At 41.8% G+C, this 22,731-nt stretch overlaps 2 protein-coding genes across 3 annotated transcripts in view; one reads left to right on the plus strand and one right to left on the minus strand.

Annotated features, from left to right (window-relative positions):
* The window catches only part of MTREX (Mtr4 exosome RNA helicase), a 76,766-nt gene extending 74,874 nt beyond the window's left edge, over positions 1 to 1,892 (plus strand). The window contains exon 27 of the mRNA XM_075541041.1: positions 1,054 to 1,892. Coding sequence (XP_075397156.1) covers positions 1,054 to 1,106 — 53 coding nt within the window. The 3' untranslated portion in view covers positions 1,107 to 1,892. The remainder of the gene's footprint in view (positions 1 to 1,053) is intronic.
* Positions 1,284 to 22,731, minus strand: part of PLPP1 (phospholipid phosphatase 1) — a 96,342-nt gene continuing 74,894 nt past the window's right edge. For both annotated transcript variants that reach the window (XM_075541042.1, XM_075541043.1), the window contains exons 4-6: positions 11,759 to 11,816; positions 2,085 to 2,261; positions 1,284 to 1,657 (exon numbers count right to left, since the gene is read on the minus strand). In XM_075541042.1, the coding sequence (XP_075397157.1) occupies positions 1,529 to 1,657; positions 2,085 to 2,261; positions 11,759 to 11,816 (364 nt within the window). In that variant the 3' untranslated portion in view covers positions 1,284 to 1,528. The remainder of the gene's footprint in view (positions 1,658 to 2,084; positions 2,262 to 11,758; positions 11,817 to 22,731) is intronic.

The raw sequence follows: 22,731 nt of genomic DNA on the forward strand, positions 1-22,731 counted from the left end.
CTCAAGCCCTGGGCACAACTGAGACAGCTGGTAGTGTTTGTATAAAATGCTGATGCTTTGTGTGCTGAGGGTGGGGTGGGGGCTTATTTTGAGATAATATACATTCATTTACAAATATTTATTGAGAGCTTATAATGCTAGTAAGCATCGTTTTAAGCACTAAGGTATACAGTAGTGAACAAAAAGAGATAGTCCTGCCTTCATGGAGCTTACATTCTAGTGGAAGAGATGAACAATCAAAAAGTCAGCCATTAAAATAGATGGTGGAAAAAAATAGATGGTGATACGTACGCTAGGAAAAACAAAACAGATAAAAGGAATTCGGGGTTGGGCGTGAGGTGGGGGAGATCTTCTCAGGAAGTGACGTTTTGAGGCTCTAAGGTGGTGAACATAATCCATTTGGGCAACAGCTAGAGGCTGGTGTGGCTGGAGCGGCGAGTAGAGAGCAGCAGAGCGGAGCTGGAGGGAGAAAAGGCGTGATCCTGTGGCTCCTTGGCTGGCTGTTGGCTTAGGGAACTGGTTTTGCACTGTTGCAATGTAGGCAGACTGGGCCTAAGGCTGAAGGTGGAAGCAAGGAGCCCAGATCAAGAATGGATTGCTTTACCAAGGTGGTAGTGATCGGGGAAGAGGACTTAACTTGACGTTGCATGAAGAAGCGCACGTTCACAGCATAAGTCAAGCAAAACCAGGCAGCCTTTACTCACAAAGCTTGTTTCCACATTGCTGATGAAACCAGAACACCACATTCCTTGCCACTGAGTAGATGCCAACTCGTAGAGGCAGGCTTATTTCTTTCATCGCTCAGGGTTAAGGAACAAATGTGTATGTATCCTGCCTTGCTCCAGAAAGAAGGTCACATGGGTGGAAGCCCCGTGCTTTGGGATGAGCTGCTTTTGACAGTCTGGCCCTTCAGATAATTTTGTGTGAGCGTTAGAGTTGGCAATGCCAACTTAATGATTTAGTCAAGATTGTTGGGCTGTTTTCTAAAACCCCAGGTAAGTGGAGTCTTCTTTGTGGTTTATTTAAAGTTTAAATCATATTTTCTTTTCTTAGGAATCACCAAAATCAAGAGAGATATTGTATTTGCTGCCAGCCTCTACTTATAGAGTCAACTCAATCTCGGGGAATCTGTGACTTTCTACTGCTTACCACTGTGGTTAACGACTACAAATTGTACCAGTATGGATGTGCTGCTGCCATCTCAAGGCACATGCCCTCAACATTTTAATCTGTATCACATTTCCATCAAGCATCATTCTTAAAAAACATATTACATCAATCTGTACATAGCATTGCATTTTTAATTAAAAAAAATTACAGAGGGTGGGAGGGGTATGGTTTTGGTGAAAGGCTTAACATTTTCTTTCAAAAACGAACTCTGAGCAGTTGTGTTAAATGTGACCCTATACACAGGTAAAGTGGGCATCCAAGAGGTATAGCAGCAGCAGTCCTGTAGAGGCCTGTGCAGCAGGAGGCGAGGTGTGCGGCAGCCTCCTGGGGTGGAGCACAGGCCGGCGTCAGCCACCCTTCAGGGCTGGTGATTGTTCCCATAGTGATTCTCCGCCGAGGCCGTCTCGTGAAGAACAGTGTGCGAGTCCTCCTCTTTGCTTGCTTTCAGAGAATTTTTCTCCTTGAAGAAATCCGATACATACACCACCTGTATAAACCAGATTCTGTGTTGAAAATCATACAGGCCAAGTGTTGGGGGAAGTACAAATTAAGAGGAGAGATACAGTTAGGACGCAGTTTTGTTAAGAGGTGCTTCAAAATTGAGCATCTGTCTTAGGCAAGCAGTTTCATTCTTCAGGCCCTTTAATGAACACTCTTTTCGCCCACTTCTCACTCAAAAGAAAATGGCTAAAGTAGTTTTACAATAAACTTTATTGCCTTTTTTGATGAGTAAGCTACTTTTTCGTACCTGTTGCATGTCTTAAAATGAGTTTCAATAACATTGGGGTTTTTAATTACTACCAGTTACTGTGTCACCTTCTCTCTGCAATTTTCCCAAGGGACTGTTTTTTAATTTACTATCTACGCAAATGTTTATCAATATCAAGATGTAGCTGGCAGCTCTGTATACTTACGACTAATATTGCAACCACAGCCCCTTGAAAGAGTCCCGTCAGCACGTCGCTCCAATGGTGCTTGTAATCAGAAACTCGAGTCAGGCCCACATAGATGGCTGTGGCAATCAGACCGAATTGCAGGGTTGGACGTAAGAGTCTGGCCCAGTCTCTCTTCATCCTGGCTTGGAGATACAGCTGATAGAGCAGACAAAAATGGTTTGTTTGTTTTTTAAAGTATCCATTTGAGGTTGTATGACTTGTTTTATTATAAATGGATGCTCGGGATTATCACAACTTATCACTATTTAAAATCAGGAAGGATGTGCGTCAGGGTTGTGTATCTTGTCACTATCTTCATTCAGTCTTGCTGAGCAAATCAGAGAAGGTGGATTATATGAAGAATGTAGCATCAGGATGGGAGGAAGGTTATTAACAACTTGAGATGAAGATGACAACCTTGCTTGCTGAAAGTGAGGAAGACTTACACACTTGGTGATGAAGATCCAGGATTACAAGCATTCTCACAACTGGACCACTAGGGACCATGATAACGAGAGCCAAGGTGAAGTCAAGGAGTTCCTCTCGGATTCACAATCAGTGCTCACGGAAGCAGCAGTCGAGGTCAAAGACGCACAGCTTTGAATAAACCTGCACAAGACCTCGTTAGAGTACTGAACAGCAAGGAGGTTCTTTGCACCTTACCTGAGCCATTGGCCCAGAAGCATGTGATGGTTGGACAATGAATAAGGAAGGCATACAATGAATCCATGTTTTTGAACTGTGGTGCTGGCTAAGTGCTGAAAGTACCACGGACTGCTAAAAGAACAAACTGCTGTCGTGGAAGCATTGCCGCCAGCGTAGTGTTCCTTAGAGGCAAGTATGGGGGAGACTGTCTCGTATACTCGAGACATGTCGGAGAGACCAGCCCCTGGAGAAGGACATCGGGTTTGGTAGAGCAGCAGTGAAGAGAGAGAAGCCCTCAAAAACTGAATGACACGGTAGCTGCAGCAATCGGTTCAAACACAGGAACAACTGTGAGGTCGCCATAGGTCTGGGCAGTGTTTTGCTTTGATGTACATAGAATCACAAGGGATGTGATGGGCCTAACAACGTCATCACTAATTTGATTGATTTATCCAGAGACACCTTTTATGTCTACCCATCTGACCCATAGTGACCCAAAGTGGCAGTACAACGCCTGGTAGGTTTCTTAGACTGCAATCTTCATAGGGATAGATCATCAGGCCTATACTTTACTCTCCACATTGTAAGCAACAGAATTGGTGTCCTGGTCTAGAACTTTCTTTTTTTATGCTGTGCAGGTCTAGGAATTTACCTTTTCTGCCGTCAGCCTGCCTGTGACTGTACCCCTCTAGGCTTTGGTGGGAGAAGAATCTTGAGTAGTCTTCCTGTAAACTCTTTTCGTGGATCTGCGCACATTTATAAACACACAGGTACAGCCTCTAACCTAATCTGTGTCCAAATGTGAGTTTAACATTCACTACTTAAATTATTTTCCGGAATGTATAGCTCATATATTTAATTAAATACAGTGCTCAGATAGCTATTTACTGGCTCCACTATTGACATTGCACTATCTGTTGATACAAACCCATTCCAAATTCACTGGGCACTGCTGCTGGTGGTCAGTTCTCTGCAGCTCACAAAGGTTTAGTCTAAGCATCTAGTTGGAAATAAGCACACCAAGTTACTAGTCTGAATCATAGCTAGTGAGTGCTAACGGTCGTCTAATGTGATTACAAGGCTATTCACATTGGTTAATGTAGTCAAGGTTTATCAAGTACCTATCCATGTGCCAAGCATGAACATGTTTTTTTTTTTTCACAAGCCAAGCTCTAGAGGTGACTGGGTCAGAGCATAAATGAGAGAAACTTAAGCTCTATACAAAGACAGCGATCCTGAGACCCAGCTAGCCCCATGGTGCTGCAAGTCAGTGTAGCTCCTAGGTTATCCTGTGAGGAAGTCTCATTCTTAAACACAGAAGGTTAGGGGTAATATTGAGCTGTTAGCAGTGAAGACCCTGACTTAGTCTTGATTTCAAAAGTATTCAGAAAACAAAAAGACTCCAGGAAAACATGTAGACATTCTGAAGAGTTAACAAAATATTCAGACACTGGCTCCTGAGACTAAAATTGCATCCCCAGGAGTAACAAATACACGCATGTAGACATCTGAAGACTGCACCTGTCTCTCCTGGGGACAGAGTGAGCAGTACCAACTCTAGGCTTAAACGACCCCATTTTGTACTCCAAACTTGAAGTTCAGAGATACAACTTTCATAAGTCCTTTTTAAAAAATTTATTTGGGAGGAGGGGGTGGCTGGAAAACTTATCACAATTCATATGTACATCCATTGTGTCAAGCACATTTGTATATTGCCATCATTTAAAAATTTTTGCTTTGAACTTGAGCCCTTGGTATCAGCCTATTTTTCCCCTCCTTCCCTCCTAAACCCTTGATCATTTATATATATATATTTTTTTTTTCATGTCTTACACTGATCGATGTCTCCCTTCACCCACTTGTCTGTTGTCCATCCCCTGGAATGGAGTTATATGTAGATCATTGTAATCAGTTTCCCCTTTTGGGTCCCCCCACCTTCTCCTTACCCTCCTGAAGTCGTGACTCAATATTGGTCCTGAGAGATTTATCTATTCTGGCTTCTCTATTTCCAGTTATCTATACCTGTGTGCATGCTGTGGTCTATGCATAAGGTAGAATTGGGGTCATGATAGTGTGCATGTGGGGGTGGGGCATTAAGGAACTAGAGGAAAGCTGTATGTTTCAACGGTGCTATACTGCACCCTTTGTCCTCTTCCTTGTGACCCTTTAAGAGGATATCCAATCGTCTACACTCGCATTCACCCTCATTCACAATATGATTTTTTTTTAATTCTGGGTCTTTGATACCTGATCCTATCAACACCTTATGAAAATGTATGATTCTTAAATTAATTTGACAACATTTTTCTGCCCAAGAGGTCAGATTTTGATTCTAGGTAGGCTTCTGTATTATAATACATAATTTTCTTCCCCACCATCGTGTGAAATTAATTTCACATTATGGATCAGTAATTTAAAGTTCCAACACTAACTGAATCCATCAAATTTGAATTGTGGTGTTGGTGGAAAAGAATATTGAAAGTAAAAGGATAGGGGTTTAGAAAAAAAAAAAAAGAAAGTAAAAGGATAAACCGATCTGTATTGGAAGAATTATAGCCAGTGCTCCTTAGAGGCAAGGATGGCAAGATTTGGTAATATATACTTGGACATACTGTCAGGAGAGACCAGTCCTGGAGAATGAGCTCACGTGGTAAAATGGAGGGAGGGGTGACGCCACAGCGGCATCAATAGGCTCAGGCATTGTTTCCTTCTGTTGTGCTCAAGGTCACCATGGGTCAATGCTAACTTGGTGGCACCTAACAATTAAATGCTTTATCCCTCTTAAGTAGCTGGTTTTCTTGTGTAATAAGTGCTCAAGCCCAGGTGTCTCTCCTACCTGTTAAACACTGGACTCAGATTACTGCGCTTGAATGAGTTTGGGATTTCCGATGTGATTAAGCAACTCACCTTAAACTACAGGGTATGCCTCCTTTGGCGACCGTGGGCATGTCATCCGTACAGCCAAAGTACCAAGTGTGCTTCTTAGAAGGCTTAGAGTGCTTCTATGAAGACTCTTCTGTTTCCCTAGGGACATGGGGGTGAAAACACTGTGCTACTTGGTCCTTGGGACCCCTGAGTTTCTACCAGAACTCCACATTTTGGCTTCTCCCCATTCCATGTTGCTGTTCAAAAGTCTTACTGAATGATAAATACATTCAGCAAAGTACACAATATCAGCTCAGTTGCCATTCTTCATCTGTCTTAACTTTCATTCTCTGCTTCTTATTGCTAGGCGCCATCAAGCTGGTTCTGACTCAACAAAACACTATTACCCAGTTCTGTGTTATCTCCACAATTGATCCTGTGTTTGAGGCCCAGTGAAAGCATTGTGTCAATCCGTCTCTGAGTCTCCTCTCTCCGACTGGCCCTCTACCTCTCTCCGACTGGCCCTCTACCTCTCTCCGACTGGCCCTCTACCAGCAATGCTGCCCTTCTCGAGGGACCGGTGCCTCCTGAACTTGCTCAGAATATGTAAGACACAGTCTGGTCATTCTCCCTTAGCAAGATCATTCTAGCTGTGCCTTTTTCAAGACATATTTTTGTGGTCTTCCGGCAGTGCAATACCATAACTCAAATGTACCAATTCTTTAGTCTTTCATAGTCCTTTTCCAGCTTTTATGTGCATATGAGGCTTTTGCGGCACATTTGCCCAATGCAGTGAGTCATCTGATTCTCGATGGCTGCTTCCAGGAGCACTGGTCCTGGCAAAATGAAGTTCTTGACAACTTCAACTTTTTCTCTGTTTATGATGTGATCTACTGATCCAGTTGTGAGGATTTAGGTTTTCTTTACATTGAATTGTAATCCATACTGAAGGCTGCAAGCCTTTGATCTTTATCAGTAAATGTTTCAAGCCCTTGGCTTTCAGCAAGCAAACTGGTGTCACCTGCTCAATGCAGGCTGTTACGTTCGCCTTCTTCTATCGAACTCTGATGCCGAGTTCTTATAATCGAGCTTGTTGGATTCTTTTTTCCCAGCATATAGACTGAGTATGGAAAGGATACAATCTGAAGACACAGCTTTCCGGGTTTTGAATCATGAAGTATTCCCTTGTCTGGTCTGTATACAGGTTCTGCCTGATTGCACTATGAAGTGTTCTGAAATTCTCCATCTTCACAAGCTATCCATACCTAGTTTGTTACGATCTACACAATTGAGTCTCGGCATAGTCAGTGGAACACAGTAGACATCTTTCTGATTCTTTGTTTCCAGCCCAGATCCATTCAGATGTTAGCAATGATGTCCTTTGTCCCACGGCCCCTTCTGAAACTGTCTTTAACTCTTGGCAGTGCTTGATGTACTACTGTAACTGTTTTGCCGCCCTGTGCAGGCACTTAGAACTTGGATTCCTCTACCAGTCTGCTTTCCAGAATCAGTACCTCTTACCTATTATATCTCCACTCCTGCCCCTTACCTTTGGGGCTTATACGTGTATGTGTTCCTTATCCTTTTAGGGTTTCTTGAGACGGGGCATGAGAGAAAAGTGTACATTCTGTGTGCTATGTTTAGCTTGCGGATTCCCTTATTACTCATGACACCAGGCTGCCTCCTCCCCACGTGTGCTCTGGGTGCGAAGGAATATAGCTTTTTGTTCCAGCTGTGTCACCAGCTATTACCCGTAACTGTGTTCAAACAAAGCGTTTGGCCCCGCTCCCTTCATCTTTCACTAAAGTCCTCATAGAGAAATGCAGTGTCGGAAGCATCTCAGCGCTGCTCTCCTACACCCCCGGAGAGAGGTAGCGCTCTCGCTTTAATGCTGGACAGAGGTAGTTAAAAACGCTTGACAGCCCTGCTCGGCACACTCCTATGTACCAAGCACATCCTCCCTGGGAAGGCGCCCCATCGCTTACCTTTTATTCAGCGGGGAGATTTTAGAGGACTCTGTGGCTAACCCTCTGCTACCTGACTGGCTCTACTTTCAAACTCCCAGACGTGGAAGAAAGTAGTAGCCCTTTCGGATATGTGGGCCTGTCTTCTCTGTTGGGAGCGGGTGACTGCTGGCTGATTTAAGCTAAGCCTGACCCAGCAACTGTTGGACTGTACTCTGCCCTAGAATTCAGGTTGGTAGTATGGCGGAGTTCTCTATTTTCCTACGTTGTTGAAAGGGGGCCAGTGGGAACATAAGTGGTTACGCACCCCAGTGAGGAGCAGAGGCTATGAGGAAGCACTGAGTAAGGAGATGAGAGTGGCAGCCACACTCTGAGAACTCAAGTGGACCATGATTGAGACCAAGTCGTCTCAATTCCTGGTGGAAAGCTAGTCCCACCCCTGCAAGTCTTCATAGTAAGCCTCCTTTCCTTTAGGAGGGGGTTCACTGAACGTGCCACTGGGAACCAGACGATTACAGAGGTCAATGGACAGGTTGCTTAGGGGTTTAACCAAAATGCTGTGTTTGGGCTTTCATATGATTTTGTTTTAAACTTGGATTTCTGGAAAGAAACTGTTTATACCCCCGGGTTCAAGATACTAAGTAGTATATGATCAGTATCAAAAAGGGGGAGTGTATGACTCTTGATACACAAGATCACGGACTTTGAGTAGGAACTAGATGACTGGCACTGTTTGAATAAGGAGAGCCCCCTTTCCCCCCAGTGTAAGCTACAAAGGAAATTCATATCATGGTGATATAAACGAGCTGTAGGATGGTCCTGGGAAAGGTATTTCGTGCATTCCTCCCTCCTTAAAAGTCAGCCTCTTACTCTAGTGCTCCTGAACATTCACACCAATTTGATACCTCTTGCTTTTTTAGCCAAGTTCCTGGGTGCCACTGAGCATGGAAAATGGCTGTGTGCTAAGAAACCCTGCCCTGTGCTCGTGGTCTGGCAGGGTGGCTAACCAGCCTGATGCAGATGCTGTTAGCATCGTGAAGGGTTGCCTGCTAGAGAGAACAATAGTCAAGGTGTTTCCTTTAGGTAAGACGCTGGTATCTTAACACTGATGCCAAATTCTAATGGGATCAAAAATACAGGATGTAGCAAAGCTGAAAGAACTAAAGAAAAACCCAAGCCTCGAACTGTAATATTGAAGGACTCCATGGGCAAAATATTGATGCAGGAAGAGAATAAAAGTCATTTGAAGAATATATAAATATGCTACATACATGAAAGGGTTGGCATTAGAAGGTCCTAAATTGAGTGGGGAGGAAGTGTGGAACAAAACTCAGAATCACACAAGTCCAGGTTTACAAGTCAGAAGCAGACCCTTAATCAGGTTTCAGGGCAGAAACTGAGCTCCCTACTGGGGCTCAGCTTTCAGGCTAACAATGTGACACTGGGGTGGTATGCACACCTCAGGATAATCAACCATGTGAGATCAAAAAGATCGCATTTGTCCAAGGACAAAGTTCAGAAGTGCTAGGAAACTGGAAACACCAGGAGGAAGGGGGACAGGTGGTGTTACACTGTAGGGCCTGAAATCAATTATATGAAACGATATATTTAAATTACTGAGTGGAAAGCTGATTTGCTTTGTAAACCTTTATTTAAAAAACCTTTATTCAATTCACCAAAAGAGAGAGAGAGAAGAATACATAGTCATGAACAAAAAGAATTTTTGAAAGTACTGTATGATTAAGATCTAATGGTATTGATGGAAAAAGTCCAAAATCCATTGACGGCATTGGCAAAAAACAAGGCTCCAAAAATTGACGGAATACCAGTTGAGATGGTTCAGCACACGGGTGCATCACTGGAAGTACATGAGAATTTGGAAGACAGTCGCCTGACCCTTCAACAAGAAGAGCCCCTATGTGTGCCCATTCCAAAGATAGGTGCTCTAACACTGGAATTACCCTCGATATCACATGTAAGAAGTTTCCTGTGATGATTCGAAAATGGTTGCAGCAAGCAGTCCATTGACAGCAAACTGTAAGATCTTCAACATGGATTCAGAAGAAAAGGTGGAATAAGAGATATCAGATGGATCTTTGCTAAAAGCAGAGAATGTTTTACTGTTTAATTGACTATGCAAAGACATTCAATTTTGTGCACCTTAACAAACTAGATATCCTTGAGAAGAATGGCAATTCCATTCCTGTGCACGGACTGGGAAGAGGCAGTGGTGCAAACAAAGGAACACTGCATGGTGTAGAGTCAGGAAAGGTTTCATCAGGGTTGCTTGTATCCTTTCACCAAATGCATTCAATCTATATGCTGAAAAAATCATCTGAAAAGCTGTATTATCTAAAGGAGAATGGGGCATCATGATGGGAAGCAGGCTTATTAAATTACAATAAACAGATGACACAACCTTGCTTGCTGAAAGTGAGGATTTTAAGTTCCTCCTGATGAAGACCAAAGGTTACACCAGATCCAGTACATATTATCACTCAACCTAAAGAAAATAAAAAACCTTGACTAGCCTAATAAAACATCATGATAAATGAAAAAAAGAAACTGTCAAGGATTTAATTTTATTAGGACTTCCAATCAATGCCCGTAGAAATAGCAATTAAGAAATCAAACAATGGGCATTGGGCAAATCTGCAAAAGACCTCCCAACAATGTCATTTTGAAGACTCAGGTGTGCTTGACCCACAGCCAAGCTATTTTCAATCGTCCATAGGCATTAAACACTAGATATGAAACAACATGTATGGAAGCTCAAGGAGCAGCAGTGTCTATGAAACAATAAGGAAGAACAGAGAAAACTTTAAATAGAGTTCAACTTTGGTGTTGACAAAGAAGATTTAATATACCGTGGATTTCCAAAAGAAAAGTCTGTGGTAGAAAAGCAGTACCGCCTGAATGCTCTTTAGAAGCAAGGATGGTGAGACTTGGTCTCATGTACTTTGGACATGTTATCAGAAGGGACCAGCCCCTGGAGAAAGCACACTTGAATAAGGAGGGAAAAGGAGGGAGACCCTTAATAAGACAGAATAACATAGTGGCTGCAAAAATGAGTTCAAACAGTAATGACAGGATAGCATGAGACTCGGCAGTGTTGTTCATTCGGCTGTACACAGGCTCACTAGGAGTTGGGACCCAGTTAACCATACCTAATAATCGCTTCCCCAAATAAGATCAATTAGATTGACCTTTAGAGACAGTATGAATATCCTAAAGTCCAGGGGGTGGGAGGATGGGAAACAAGAGGAGCTAATACAAAGGGTCAAGTAGAAAGAAAATGTTTTGAAAGTTATGATGGCAACATATGTACAAATTTATTTGATACAATTGATATACAGATTAACTGTGAGAAGAGCCCCCAATTAAAATGATTAATAAAAAGTGGAAAAGAAAAACTTGCTCAAGTTAGAACACCACAAGCGTGTTCCCTTCTAACAATAAAAAACCCATTGCTCACCCCAGCAGAAGCCCCCCCCCACCCATACACATCCCCCAGCCCCTGGAGGGAAAAAGGTGCTTAGGGCCCACGTGCTGAGAAACTGAGGACTGCTGTTGGTGCTCTGTGCCACCGAGTCGGCTCTCACTCGTGCCCTACGTGGCCCCAAAAGGGACGGGGCTCTCAAACAACACAGCAGTCCCCCTGGCCCAGTACTTCAGATCAGTGACCTGTGAGGATCATACAAAACTGCTTGTCGGTCAGAAAATCTCACACCAACTAGTTTTTAGCACTAAGACTTAGACTGTTTATTCATTAGGTTCCCACCACTATTAAAAAAGTCCCCTTGGAGCCCTGGTGGCGTAGTAGGTTACTTGCTGGGCTACTAACCACAAAAAAGTCCCCACTTCAAAGGTAAACAGTATTATCCTAAAGGTTACCAATTTGCAGCTTGCAGCTAAAATGTGCCAATTGTTTGCTACCTCTAAATGAAGGGTAAAAAGACTTTCAAAACAACTGTCAGCTGGCTTTGGCCCGAAGCACAGCCAAGCACCACTCCTCCCCACAAGTGGGGCCACCACGGGTCTGTTAGTGGAGAAGCCAACCTGATGAAATCTGCCTCTGCCAGCAGCTGGCTTGCTTACAGCACAGGAGGGGGCGCCCATGCTGAACACACTAAACCCATGCAGCGCATAACCCAAGCAGGACAGACACAGAGTACTTACTGCCACGAACAGCGTGCAGTACATGGAGAACGAAGAGTGGCCTGAGTAGAAGGACAACCTAGAAGAGAAAGAGAAACATTCATTTTCTCTGAGTGCTCCAGACTCCTTTGATTTCACGACTCCCCTCCTTAGCTTCTCGGTGCATGCAGCTCCCCTCTTCCACCGCTAGATACTGAGGGTGGGTAGTTAGGACAAGAAGCATTAGAGAGTCACATATCTACACAGTATATTTTTGTTGAAACTTTTTCAGGATAGGTAACAAAGCATTGCAAACACTCTTGCCATGCCAAAGATGGGAGAGGATTAAGTACGTGGCAAGCTATGACTGGCATAAACACCCTTTATTACAGATAAATTCATAGCATCATGACTGAAGCCTTATGAGGGGGCTTCAAAAAGGTTACAAAATGAAAGGAAAAGACATTGGGACTTTTTGAAGCCATCTTGACTTTTTCACTTGCCAGATTTACTACTAAATAATGAAAAGTGCTTGTCTTGGAACACTCAACACTGGATGATCTTTTTCCATCTATGGCTGCATTTTTGCATTTTAAATGGGCACACTGCTTGTCTCAGCCTACCCACCAGGTTGAGTGCATTTGCTTGATATATTATTTTAAAATTGTGTGCTGACAATCTTGACCCAATGAATCATCTCTTTCAATGTAACAGTGTATACAGAATCTTAAAAGATGATGAATGTTTGGAAATCTTAATTGTGGCAATTACATAATTTCATGTCAACGTGAAGATATGGAAGTGCAGGGGGGAGGCTATTCTGTCAGGCCACACCTGATGGTACCTCCTCAGGGGTGTGGCCATCCCATAAGGAGGGTCCTGGGAACCTCTCCCTTCTATCCCCACCCCCTCTACCTTCACCTTCCTGTGGATGACCCATGGGAGACCTGCAAGAGCCCTATGATGCTTCCCCTGCCTGGGATCCGCAAAACTGCACCCACCGGCCTGTGATCTTTCTGCATTCTGCATCATTGCATGTGGCTATGTGAGTCTGAAGAGAGACTTATGGCCTAGTAGTGGACTTAAGGACGTGATGTGGACTGGGCTGTGACACCTGCTTGATATATAATTATTTCTTGATATAAAGCTTTCTCTTATACAAATATGCTGGTCTGGGTTTGTTTCTTTAGTAAACCCAGCCTAACACATTAATTTTATAGCACATCTGCAAACGAATAACTCTCACTGACATTAAAGATCTAAATTCTTACAAAGAATTAGTCAAGTACGTAGAAAAGGCAAGCACATTTGACAGAAGTACACCAAGATGCATAATGCAAATAATCACAATGTCTCTCCAGACTGCTCCTCCTCAAGAAAGATTAGAACCAGGGGGTCACACCCCTAACCATTGTACTTAGAACACTTAGCCTTGTTCAGAAGGAAGCTAAAGCAGATGTTATATAGCCTTATAGTCAAAAGAAGACTCCTAAAAACACAGTATCCGAAAGGTGTAGGTGCATCTTTGGCAACTAGGGGTGGAGAGAATGGAGATTTCTCAAGCATTTATTGATAGTGATTCTACCAATAAATTTGATTCTGAATGAGGGCAATGAATGTACAAATGTGCTTTACACAATTGATGGATGTATGGATTGTGATAAGAGTTGTATGAGCCCCTAATAAAACAATTTTTAAAGATAGTAAAAAAAATTTTAATGAATAAAAGATGAAATGATTGACCATAAAATAAATAAATTTGAATCTGAAGAAAGAGAATCTCCTAACTTCCAGTGCCTATCAGAAATTACATAATTCAGCCTAGCAATAATAAATTTATTGTCATTTAATTTCTATAAAACAAAAAAGGAAAAAAAAACCCAAAACCTTTGGCCTTACCAACTACGTGGCCAAAGACTGGCAAATTCTATTTGGACAACATAACTATAATCACGTAGTTATTTTCAAAGTTGAGCAAGTTCAAAATTTCACTAAATCCTGCACAGTTTGCTACAAAATTGTAAAACCTAATTTAATGCAGTACTTTTGACAGCTCAGCTTCAGCAATAGATTGATTTCATGAGTTGAAATAAGTTATTTTTGTTGTGAATATATAAACATTTTATTCAGAATAGTATCAAGGAAGTCTGGCTATAATTTCAAGGATTAAAACAAAGGGATAATGCGATTCAATCTCATTTTCTAAATCCATAATTTATCAGATTGTGGTAATTTGTACTTCTATTTCCATTAATAAGAAAAATAACAGAATTTAGATATTGAATGTTAGAGAACTTTATTTCCTATTCATTTGCTTTCTATGTTTTCAAGCTAATTTATCAGATACATATAAAAATAGAATTATTCAATCTTCCAGGTAATTTGAACCTTTTATCAGACATGCTTATCTCTAATGCTTTTTGATGTGAAAGCTATACCATCTAGTAATACCTGTGTACCAGTTTTCATTTGGTTTGTATTTTTGCCTAATCTATGTTTTTCTCAAGGAGCCTTGATGAGGTTGTTGGGTAAGCACTGAGCTGCTAACTGTAAAGTCAGCAGTTCAAATCTACCCATCGTTCCACAGGAGAAAGAGGGTATCTGTTCCCATGCAGCCCTGGTGGCATAATGGTTATATGTTGGGCTGTGAGCTCCAAGGCCTGCAGTTCAAAACTACCAGCAAGGCAGCAGGAGAAAGAGGGCGTTTTACTCCCATAAACAGCTACAGGCTTGGGAACTCACAGCAGCAGCTCTACTCTGTTCTGTAGGCTCCCTGTAAGTTTGCACTGATTCTATGACGGGGTTGAGTTGATGTCCACTTCCATAAAGACTTAGTCTCCGAAACCCAACCAAGAAAGGGTCACGATTAGTAGGAGCTGATGTAATGGCAGTGTGCTTGGTTTTGGGTTCTGATCTTTTTTTAATCACTTTGATTTGCATTTTCTTGCATCCTGAAAAGTTTAAAGTATGTTTACTATAAACCACATGCTGAGTTTGTATTTGTGATATGAGTAATTAATTATTGATACCTGCATCTGTCTCAATAAAGTATTTGTATTACTATTTGGTCCTACACTATTTTAGATTATTCTCCAGAACCGCACTCTTCTAAATCCCCACTGCCACTTCCCCATTTCTTCTTCCTACCTGAGCTTGGGCATTTTACTTTCCAGTTATTGTTACTTCCCAAGTACATTTTCCTTGCATTCTTTCTCTAATATATTTACCCACCTCCCACATGAATCCAAACACTCTCCATTCTTTAGCTCCAATTCCCATCCCACTTTATGTGGTGTCTTACAGTGCCAGGACTCTATTTTTCACCCTACAAGAAGGCACTGGAAAAAGTCTATTGAAGTTTTCCCAAATTAATCATTCCCCAATCACCTTTCCTTAATGAACTTTACACCTTCATGTTATTTTCCTTCTTCCAGATATGCATCCTGTACCTGATCTTTTAGTTTGAAAATATCCTCATTTTGCAATAATTCTTAAAGGATCACTGCATTCACTTTTGAAAATATAGAATTCATTTTTTTCCCCTCACCACTTTGAGAATCCACTGTGTTCTGCTATTAGGTACCATCGGGTCAGTTCCGACTCACAGGGACCTTCTGTATCACAGAGGAGCACCACCCGGCCTCACGATCGCTGCCATGTTAGAGAAGCCCTCCGCTTCTACATTACTATTTGTGCTGTTGAAATCTAAGCTATATTTCTGCCCTTCCTTTCTGGGTGACCCGTCTTTGCTCTATGACTGCTGCTTACTGTCGAGTTCATCTGATTAATGCCCAGGATATCAATTTTCAAAAAGTACGTCACGTCGCCAGGTCCTCCTGCCTAGTCTGTCTGGGTCAGGGAGCTATGTGTAAACTGTCTACCCTGGGTGGCATCGCTTCCAGCATCCTAGCAACATAGAAGCCAACAGTGTTTAACAAACTGATAGGTGAGAGTGGTAGTATTGATAGCTTTTGATGTTTCTGGTTTAGTACGCTTTGGCATCTAATATATCTGAGGAATTACACACTAAGGTAAGTCAGAAAGTGTGACTGCTAGAATTCTAGTTCATAGGCACACAGGGTGATTCTAAACATAATGGGGTTAACCATATTTCTGTGACTAGTGAGTTCTCCATAATATCCTGGCCTTAGTCTCATTAGGGTGCCTTCAAACAAAAGGTCTAAATGGAACACGAGATCTGCTGGAACGGGGAAAGTCAGTGCAGAGAAGTCCGTTGAGAAGCTATGGTAGCTCTTTTCCTGGGATTTCCAAGGGATAATTCTAATAGCTTTCTCATGGGCACAGGTGGAGCCTGAGAGTTTATTATGAAGTTTTATGAAAATGAAAACCTGCATTGGTGAGAAAAAGGCCAGTAAAGTTGCACTTAGGAATCCCCCCATTTTGATGAGGACTAGCTTATTTTTTATAGGTAGTAAGCTCAGCTGTATGAAAACTTCATTGGGAAACCTTATCCGGCCATCCTATAGCACCACTTCAGATTTCCTTCTGTTCTCAAAAAAAGGGAAAAGGAACACTTGTGAATCCCTCCTCTCACCACCATATGGCCACAGCAACCATATAGGAGAGGGCAGAATTGCCAAGACTGTTGTAACTCTTCATGGGAGTAGGCGGCCCTGTTTCTCTCCCATAGAGCTGTTGGAGGGTTCGAACTGCTGACCTTGTCATCACAGCTGAATGCATAACCACTATGCAACCAGGGTCCCTCCAGGATATCCAAACTGTTGAACTGTTGTTTAGACATGGTATAAACTGAAGAAGTGCACAGTTCTTTGGGGAAGGGTTACAGAGATAAAAACAATGCCTTTAGAAGCACGTAGATCTAGATGGAAAATATGTCAAGAAACAATACTTTCACATTTTGATAGTTTTGTTTAGTAAAGATTTCTGTGGCTTGGTAACAATACTGATTTACACTTCTATTTTTACCAATTTGGGAACATTGAAGTTCTTTCTTTTTTAAAAATAATCATTTTATTGGGGGCTCATACAGCTCTTATCACAATCCATACATCCATCCATTGTGTCAAGCACATTTGTACATTTGTTGCCCTCATCATTCTCAAAACATTTGCTTTCTACCTGAGCCCTTGGTATCAGCTCATTTGTTCCCCTTCTTGCCTGCTCCCCTCTCCCACATGTACCCTCGTTGAAGTTCTTCTCTCTTCAAATACTGAGGAGTCTCCATTCCTGGGAACACAGTGGGTTATGAACTGGGCTGCTCATGGTAAGGTCAGTGATTCAAAAACACCGGCTGCTCAGAGGAGGAAGATACAGCTTTCTGTGCCCTTACAGATGTACAGACTCAGACACCCTAACGCGATAACACGGACTCTCTAAACGCGTTTATGCCCTTGTTCTTATGTTTTGGTTCAATATTGCAGGGCTTTTCAGTCCATTCTTCCATTTCTCTGAATCTCTTTGTTATAGCTGCTTGTTTCTTAAGCTACAGTTTTCATTTTCTCCAGGTATCTCTTCCATTTCATTCTTCCCTTCCACTGTGTCTCATCTACTTAATAAATCCATTGTACATCTCCTTCTACATTATGACTCATCTATCATCTTTTGAAAGACCTCTTTGGTTCTTCCTTAATACTGCTACATCAGCTTTGATTCTCTTCCTTTTATGTTACATTTCTAAGCTCTCCTTTTATTCGACACAGCACAGATACTTATTTTCTATTCTGTAAGTTCTAATGCTTATATTTACAATCTTTTCTTTTTTTATATTTACAGCCTTATATAATGCATTATATCTGCCAACTCTGACCTAGGGTAATTTGTTGGTTTTATTTATATTAAAGTACAAGTCCAGATGCCTTAGATTTTTAATCTATGGGAAAGTTTGAGGATTTGGCTTAAATTTCCAGACAAGCTTTGCATTTCCTTCTGTGAGGCTTGAAGATCACTTTAAACTTCTCGCTCGGGCTTGGCTTCTTTCTTCTAGCCACACATGTACACATGCCGACTCCAAAATAGTGGGAGTGTTGTGTGGCTGGGAATTCCTTTTCATTGTTTCCTTTGGGAGGGTGCTGCCCTTTGGGGATCACTGCATTATCAAAGGCCTCAGATGTCTTCCTATCCCACTCAAGCCTCAGGCTTTGTCCTGTGCCTCAGATTAACTCCTGTACTTTCCCAGTAGTTCAGAATTTATTAAGAGGGCTGGTGTGTGTGTATATGTGTGTGTATATATATAATACATATGGACGTGTATAAGATATATAGCATTTTCCAATACCTCAAATGAGATATTTCTAATCACTGATATGTCAGAAATAGAAATGAGCTTTTCTAAAAAGAAGATTAGGGGTAGTGGAATGCTTTCTAAAATCAGTCACTTTCCTTGGAGAGGTGATAGTGTAGCAAAGAACTATTTAAAAATGAAAACAACAGTAGTATAGTGGCCAGTGCTCCCAAGTGTCTACATATTTTTGACTAGTTAATCTACTTCAAAGCATTTATACTAGCAACAATAATGGGACAATGGTTACACTTCACTAATTTTCTGAATATTCTGCAACCTATAATAAGAATTACATTTTTAATTTATAGCAACCCTATAGGATCAGGTAGAACAACTTTGGTGGGTTTCTGAGATTGTTACTCTTTATGGAAGTAGAAAGCCATGTCTTGATGTCACTTTTAATCTGCCCAATTCGTAACCCACCATGTCACCTATTACATTTATAAGGATAATGTGCTCATATGAAACTAAAAAAAATGGCTATTAAAATATATTTGGTAGCCCTGTAACAAATGTTCCACAAATCTCTTTTCTAACACACACATACACACTGCTCGCCCCTCCTTTTCCTGACCAGCAGTTGCCTTGAGAGTTTCTGGGTGGACAGTACCAATACTCAGGATCCAAATGCAAACCCCTTGGTAAAAATTCATGCCTGGAACCCTGCAGGGACTGTAAAATTTTCTCATGTCTCCCAATGAAATATTTTGACATTCATATACATTTTTAAACAGAAGTTGTGCTTTAAAAAATTCACATAATTGAATGCCACTGAAAATCAACATTTTAACTCTGCAGTTGTAAGTAACAGAACTGTAACACATATGTGATTTTAACACAGAGTTTGGGGAAAGGGATTTAAAGAAGTCAGATTTCTCAAATTCTTGAGAAATACAAGAACTATAGGCCTTCTCTCCTGCCAAAAGATATAGAAACAAAAATGAAAGTGATAATGTAAGAGAAATATAAGATGGTCTCAACCAAAGTGAAAAATAATAAGCAAACATAACATAAAAGTAATCTTATTTCCTGGAGTCACTGCAGTGAAGGAAATTTCATTTCTAGCCATAGTCTTTGTAACTCCAACTAAATGGCTGGGTAACCAAAACAAACTCTACCAAGAAGTCAATTCCATCGCACAGTGACCCTACACAACAGCGCAGAACTGCCCCTGTGGGTTTTCGCGACTAACTCTCTCTATGGGAATAGAAAACCTTGTCTTTCTTCACTGGAGTGGCAGGTGGTTTTAACTGCTGACTGTGTGGTTGGCAACCCAACTTATAACCACTATGACGCTAGGGATCCAAATGTAGGCAGCTTGTGTAAATGTGAGGTGCCTGTGACCCACTAATGATTGCACAGCTTGATAATAATCGGCAGTCTTGTGGGAGCCGGATCATGCAAAGAAGATGTACAATCAGTCAATTTTGTTCTTCTGCTGGGCTAAAATGATCCACCCCAGTGTAGCAAGAGGGATCAATCTCATGACCACCAAGAAGAGCAGAAATGGAGAGTGTCTTCTGGCCCCGGGATCCCTGTGCTGTGAACCTCCTCAACCCAGGTGACAGAGAGCGCTACAATAACACTGGAGAGATGATAAGACGTGGAAGCAGCAGAGGCAGCCCAAGGAGGAGGTTGGAGAGGGGCTGGTGTGGTGGGCAATGGACACACCGAGGGAGAAAGCTAAGAGGCTAAGTGCCTTCACTCAGGCAGCTTGCCAGAGCAGCGGGGAGCATGGGGCACTTGGGGGCGCTAAACTTGCTGATCCAGAGAGTTAGAACTGTGCACCCTTGGGCCAATGCTTGCTTCCTGGTGGGGGCAGTTCTCTGGGCAGAGCTAAAAGCACTTGGTATCACTGACAAGCAAGACAGTGGCCAAAGTAGCAAGTAAAAAACAGAGAAGACAGAGTGGGCCATGGTATGTGTGTGGGGTATTTCAAATTCTTGAAATGAATGAATAGTTTGAAAACAAATAATGTGTCTTCTGTTTTGTGGAAAAACACTTTTTGTAAAAAGCAAAAATCTAAAGATAGGAACTCTTGAGAACCTTAAAATTACGAAAAGTAAACTGGCGGTATTGTAAAAAAAAAGGAGACGTGGGAAAGAAAAGCTTCCAGACCCCCAGCCGGAAAGCACGTGACCATAACAATGAAGGAGGATTAAGTTATGGCGGGTCTGTGGCAGAAATGGCTATAAATCCTAGGTGGCTAACTAGCGCCTGAGCGGTCACAGCTGTCCTTCCTTTAGCGCGAGGGGAAATGAAGAGCGCGCAGACAGGACTGCACATCGCTCCTGCGGGTGGTGCTCCCAGGCTTGCAAGGCTGTGCTCTCTGGAAAGCAGATCTCCAGGCTTGTCTCCTAGGTGCCCCTGGGTCGATTCCACCAGCCAGCCTTCTAGCCAACACGCCCCCAATCCCTGAAGCTACCTTACTGAAGGCAGTCAAAAGAAAAGGGGACGCTTTGAGCAAAGAGCAGCAGCTGTTTCAAAGGGCGTTTATAAAGCATTCCTGTGCAGGCGACTAGTAACACCCTGCTCAGCGAGCGCGCGCGCACACACACACACACACACACACACACTTTTATTTTAATTTAACATGGAACAAGATTACCTTTGCAAAAAAGCAAAACATAGAAGAGTAAGGCAGATGGAAGACGCATTCTAAAATCACTTCCTAAAGTTTACTTTTCACAAGAGGCAGGGTTACGAGCTAGAGACAATATTGCCAGGCTTCTGTTTAAATCGTCTGACAAAAAGATTCCACATCAAGCCCAGAAAGCTCTTTATTTTCCATTTGGCCAGCACATTTCACATCCACCCCAGCTTCCACCACTAATTCCTGGTCACTGGCATCAAAAAGGATAATACTCAACACATCAATAAGAATTTCTTCAGTATTACACCAATACAGACTTTATTTCGGAACTGAGAGTAAACACCACGAGTGGCAAGAGAAGAGGCAAAAGCCAACACTGATGTAAAATTATTATCAACTCAACACCACCTAACAACCAGAAACACAACAAACATCTAGGCTGATGTTGCGTCCTTTCTCCTCAGAGCAGAGAGACCTACAGCATTTGGAGAACACACCTATCTTCGTACAGACCTTCCTGTGTTAAAGAGCACCAGGCACGTGGCCTTCTTCATCTGTTACACTCAAAGTTGGGCATGGGCTGGAACAAGTCTTTTTAAATACCATATACTTGTGTAGAAGCCAAGTTTTTCAGCATATTTTTAATGCAGTTTTTGAGGTAAAATTAGATGCCTCGGCTGATATTCGGGGTCAGCTTATACTCGAGTATATATGGTAGATTTGATGGGCAAATTCTTGTTACACACACACACACACACACACAGTTATTTAAATTTTGAAAGCATTCTCTGAGCAAAAGTTAAGTGGTTACAAACAAACAAAAAACCACAAATGATGACATGTTAAGAGTATTTAGATCCTGTCTGAATTGTATTTTCCATTGTCTATGTGAAGAATTTTCAAGTTTTAAAGAATTCTTATCTTTTGATTCATCACAAATTTTGAAAACTGCCTGCTTTGTTCCTAGGTTTCCAAGTATCATCTCAGAAGCAGAGCACTGCCGCTGTAATAGGCTGTGTAAGGAAGAAAACAGTAATACAGAGCAGACATACAAGTTAACCAATCTTGTGTGTCTCAGCCAACTACATGCGAGTACATGCTATGCCAGCTCATTTGCTACATAAGCAAATTAAGTCAATCTGTCTTGTAGGAAATACAGCCTCAATGTTCCGAGATTACCGAGCACAGCGAGTCTTCACCTTAGGTACTTTGGACACCAAAGGCTGGGATAGGCGTCCACACTAGCTCTCTAACAACCAGTCAAAAGGAGAAGGAGAAAGATGGCATACAGTTTAAGAGCCCTGACATTTAGAGTACTGCTACTTTGGTTTTGGTTTTCAATAAATCATGGTACACAAATACTTACCGGGAATAAGTATTGGCAGGAAGTCATTCTGAGAAATCAATAACTATGACTCCACTGATTCAGAAAGATTTAACATATTCCATTTACATAACAGAACTGCTTTTTGTTGGTTACTAAAAGATACTGAGTCAAAAAGTAATAATCAATTATGGAAGCCTGGTTTAAAAAAATAGGATTCCGACTGATGAAATATTTCAGACCTTAAAAAGCTGGAGATCTAATCATGTAATATGTAGTGGTAGTGATGGTGGTTCAGTGCCCTCAGGTCAGTTCTGACTCACAGTGACCCTACATACAAAAGAATGAAGCACTGTCGGATCCTGCACAATCCTCACAGAGTTAGTTCTTTTAGCTTACTACTGCAGCCCTGTGTCAATCCATCGCATTGAAAGTCTTCCTCTCTTTCACTTACTAACTATGTCCAAAGAACAGGCTATGAAGTCTCACCACCTCACTGCTAAGGGGTACTCCAGCTGTACTTCTTCCAAGTCAGATCTGTTTATTCCCTAGGCAAGTCATGGTATATACAGAGGGTACCCCAAAAACTGGACCTTATTTTCAAAGCTAAGTATTTAAATTGTTTTACAAACATCCTTAGCACCTTCAACATACTCTCCATTACACTTAATACATTTGTAAAAAATATGCTATTCTATTCTTGGAAACATTTTTCAAACTCATCTGTTTGGATGGCTGATAGCACCTCCCTCATTTTTTATTCACCTCTTCTACATCATCATCAAATTGCTATCCTTTCATGTTCCTCTTCATTCACAGAAACAAAAAGAAATTGC

Source organism: Tenrec ecaudatus, chromosome 2 (genome assembly GCF_050624435.1).
Source record: "Tenrec ecaudatus isolate mTenEca1 chromosome 2, mTenEca1.hap1, whole genome shotgun sequence".
In the NCBI taxonomy this organism is placed as follows: domain Eukaryota; kingdom Metazoa; phylum Chordata; class Mammalia; order Afrosoricida; family Tenrecidae; genus Tenrec; species Tenrec ecaudatus.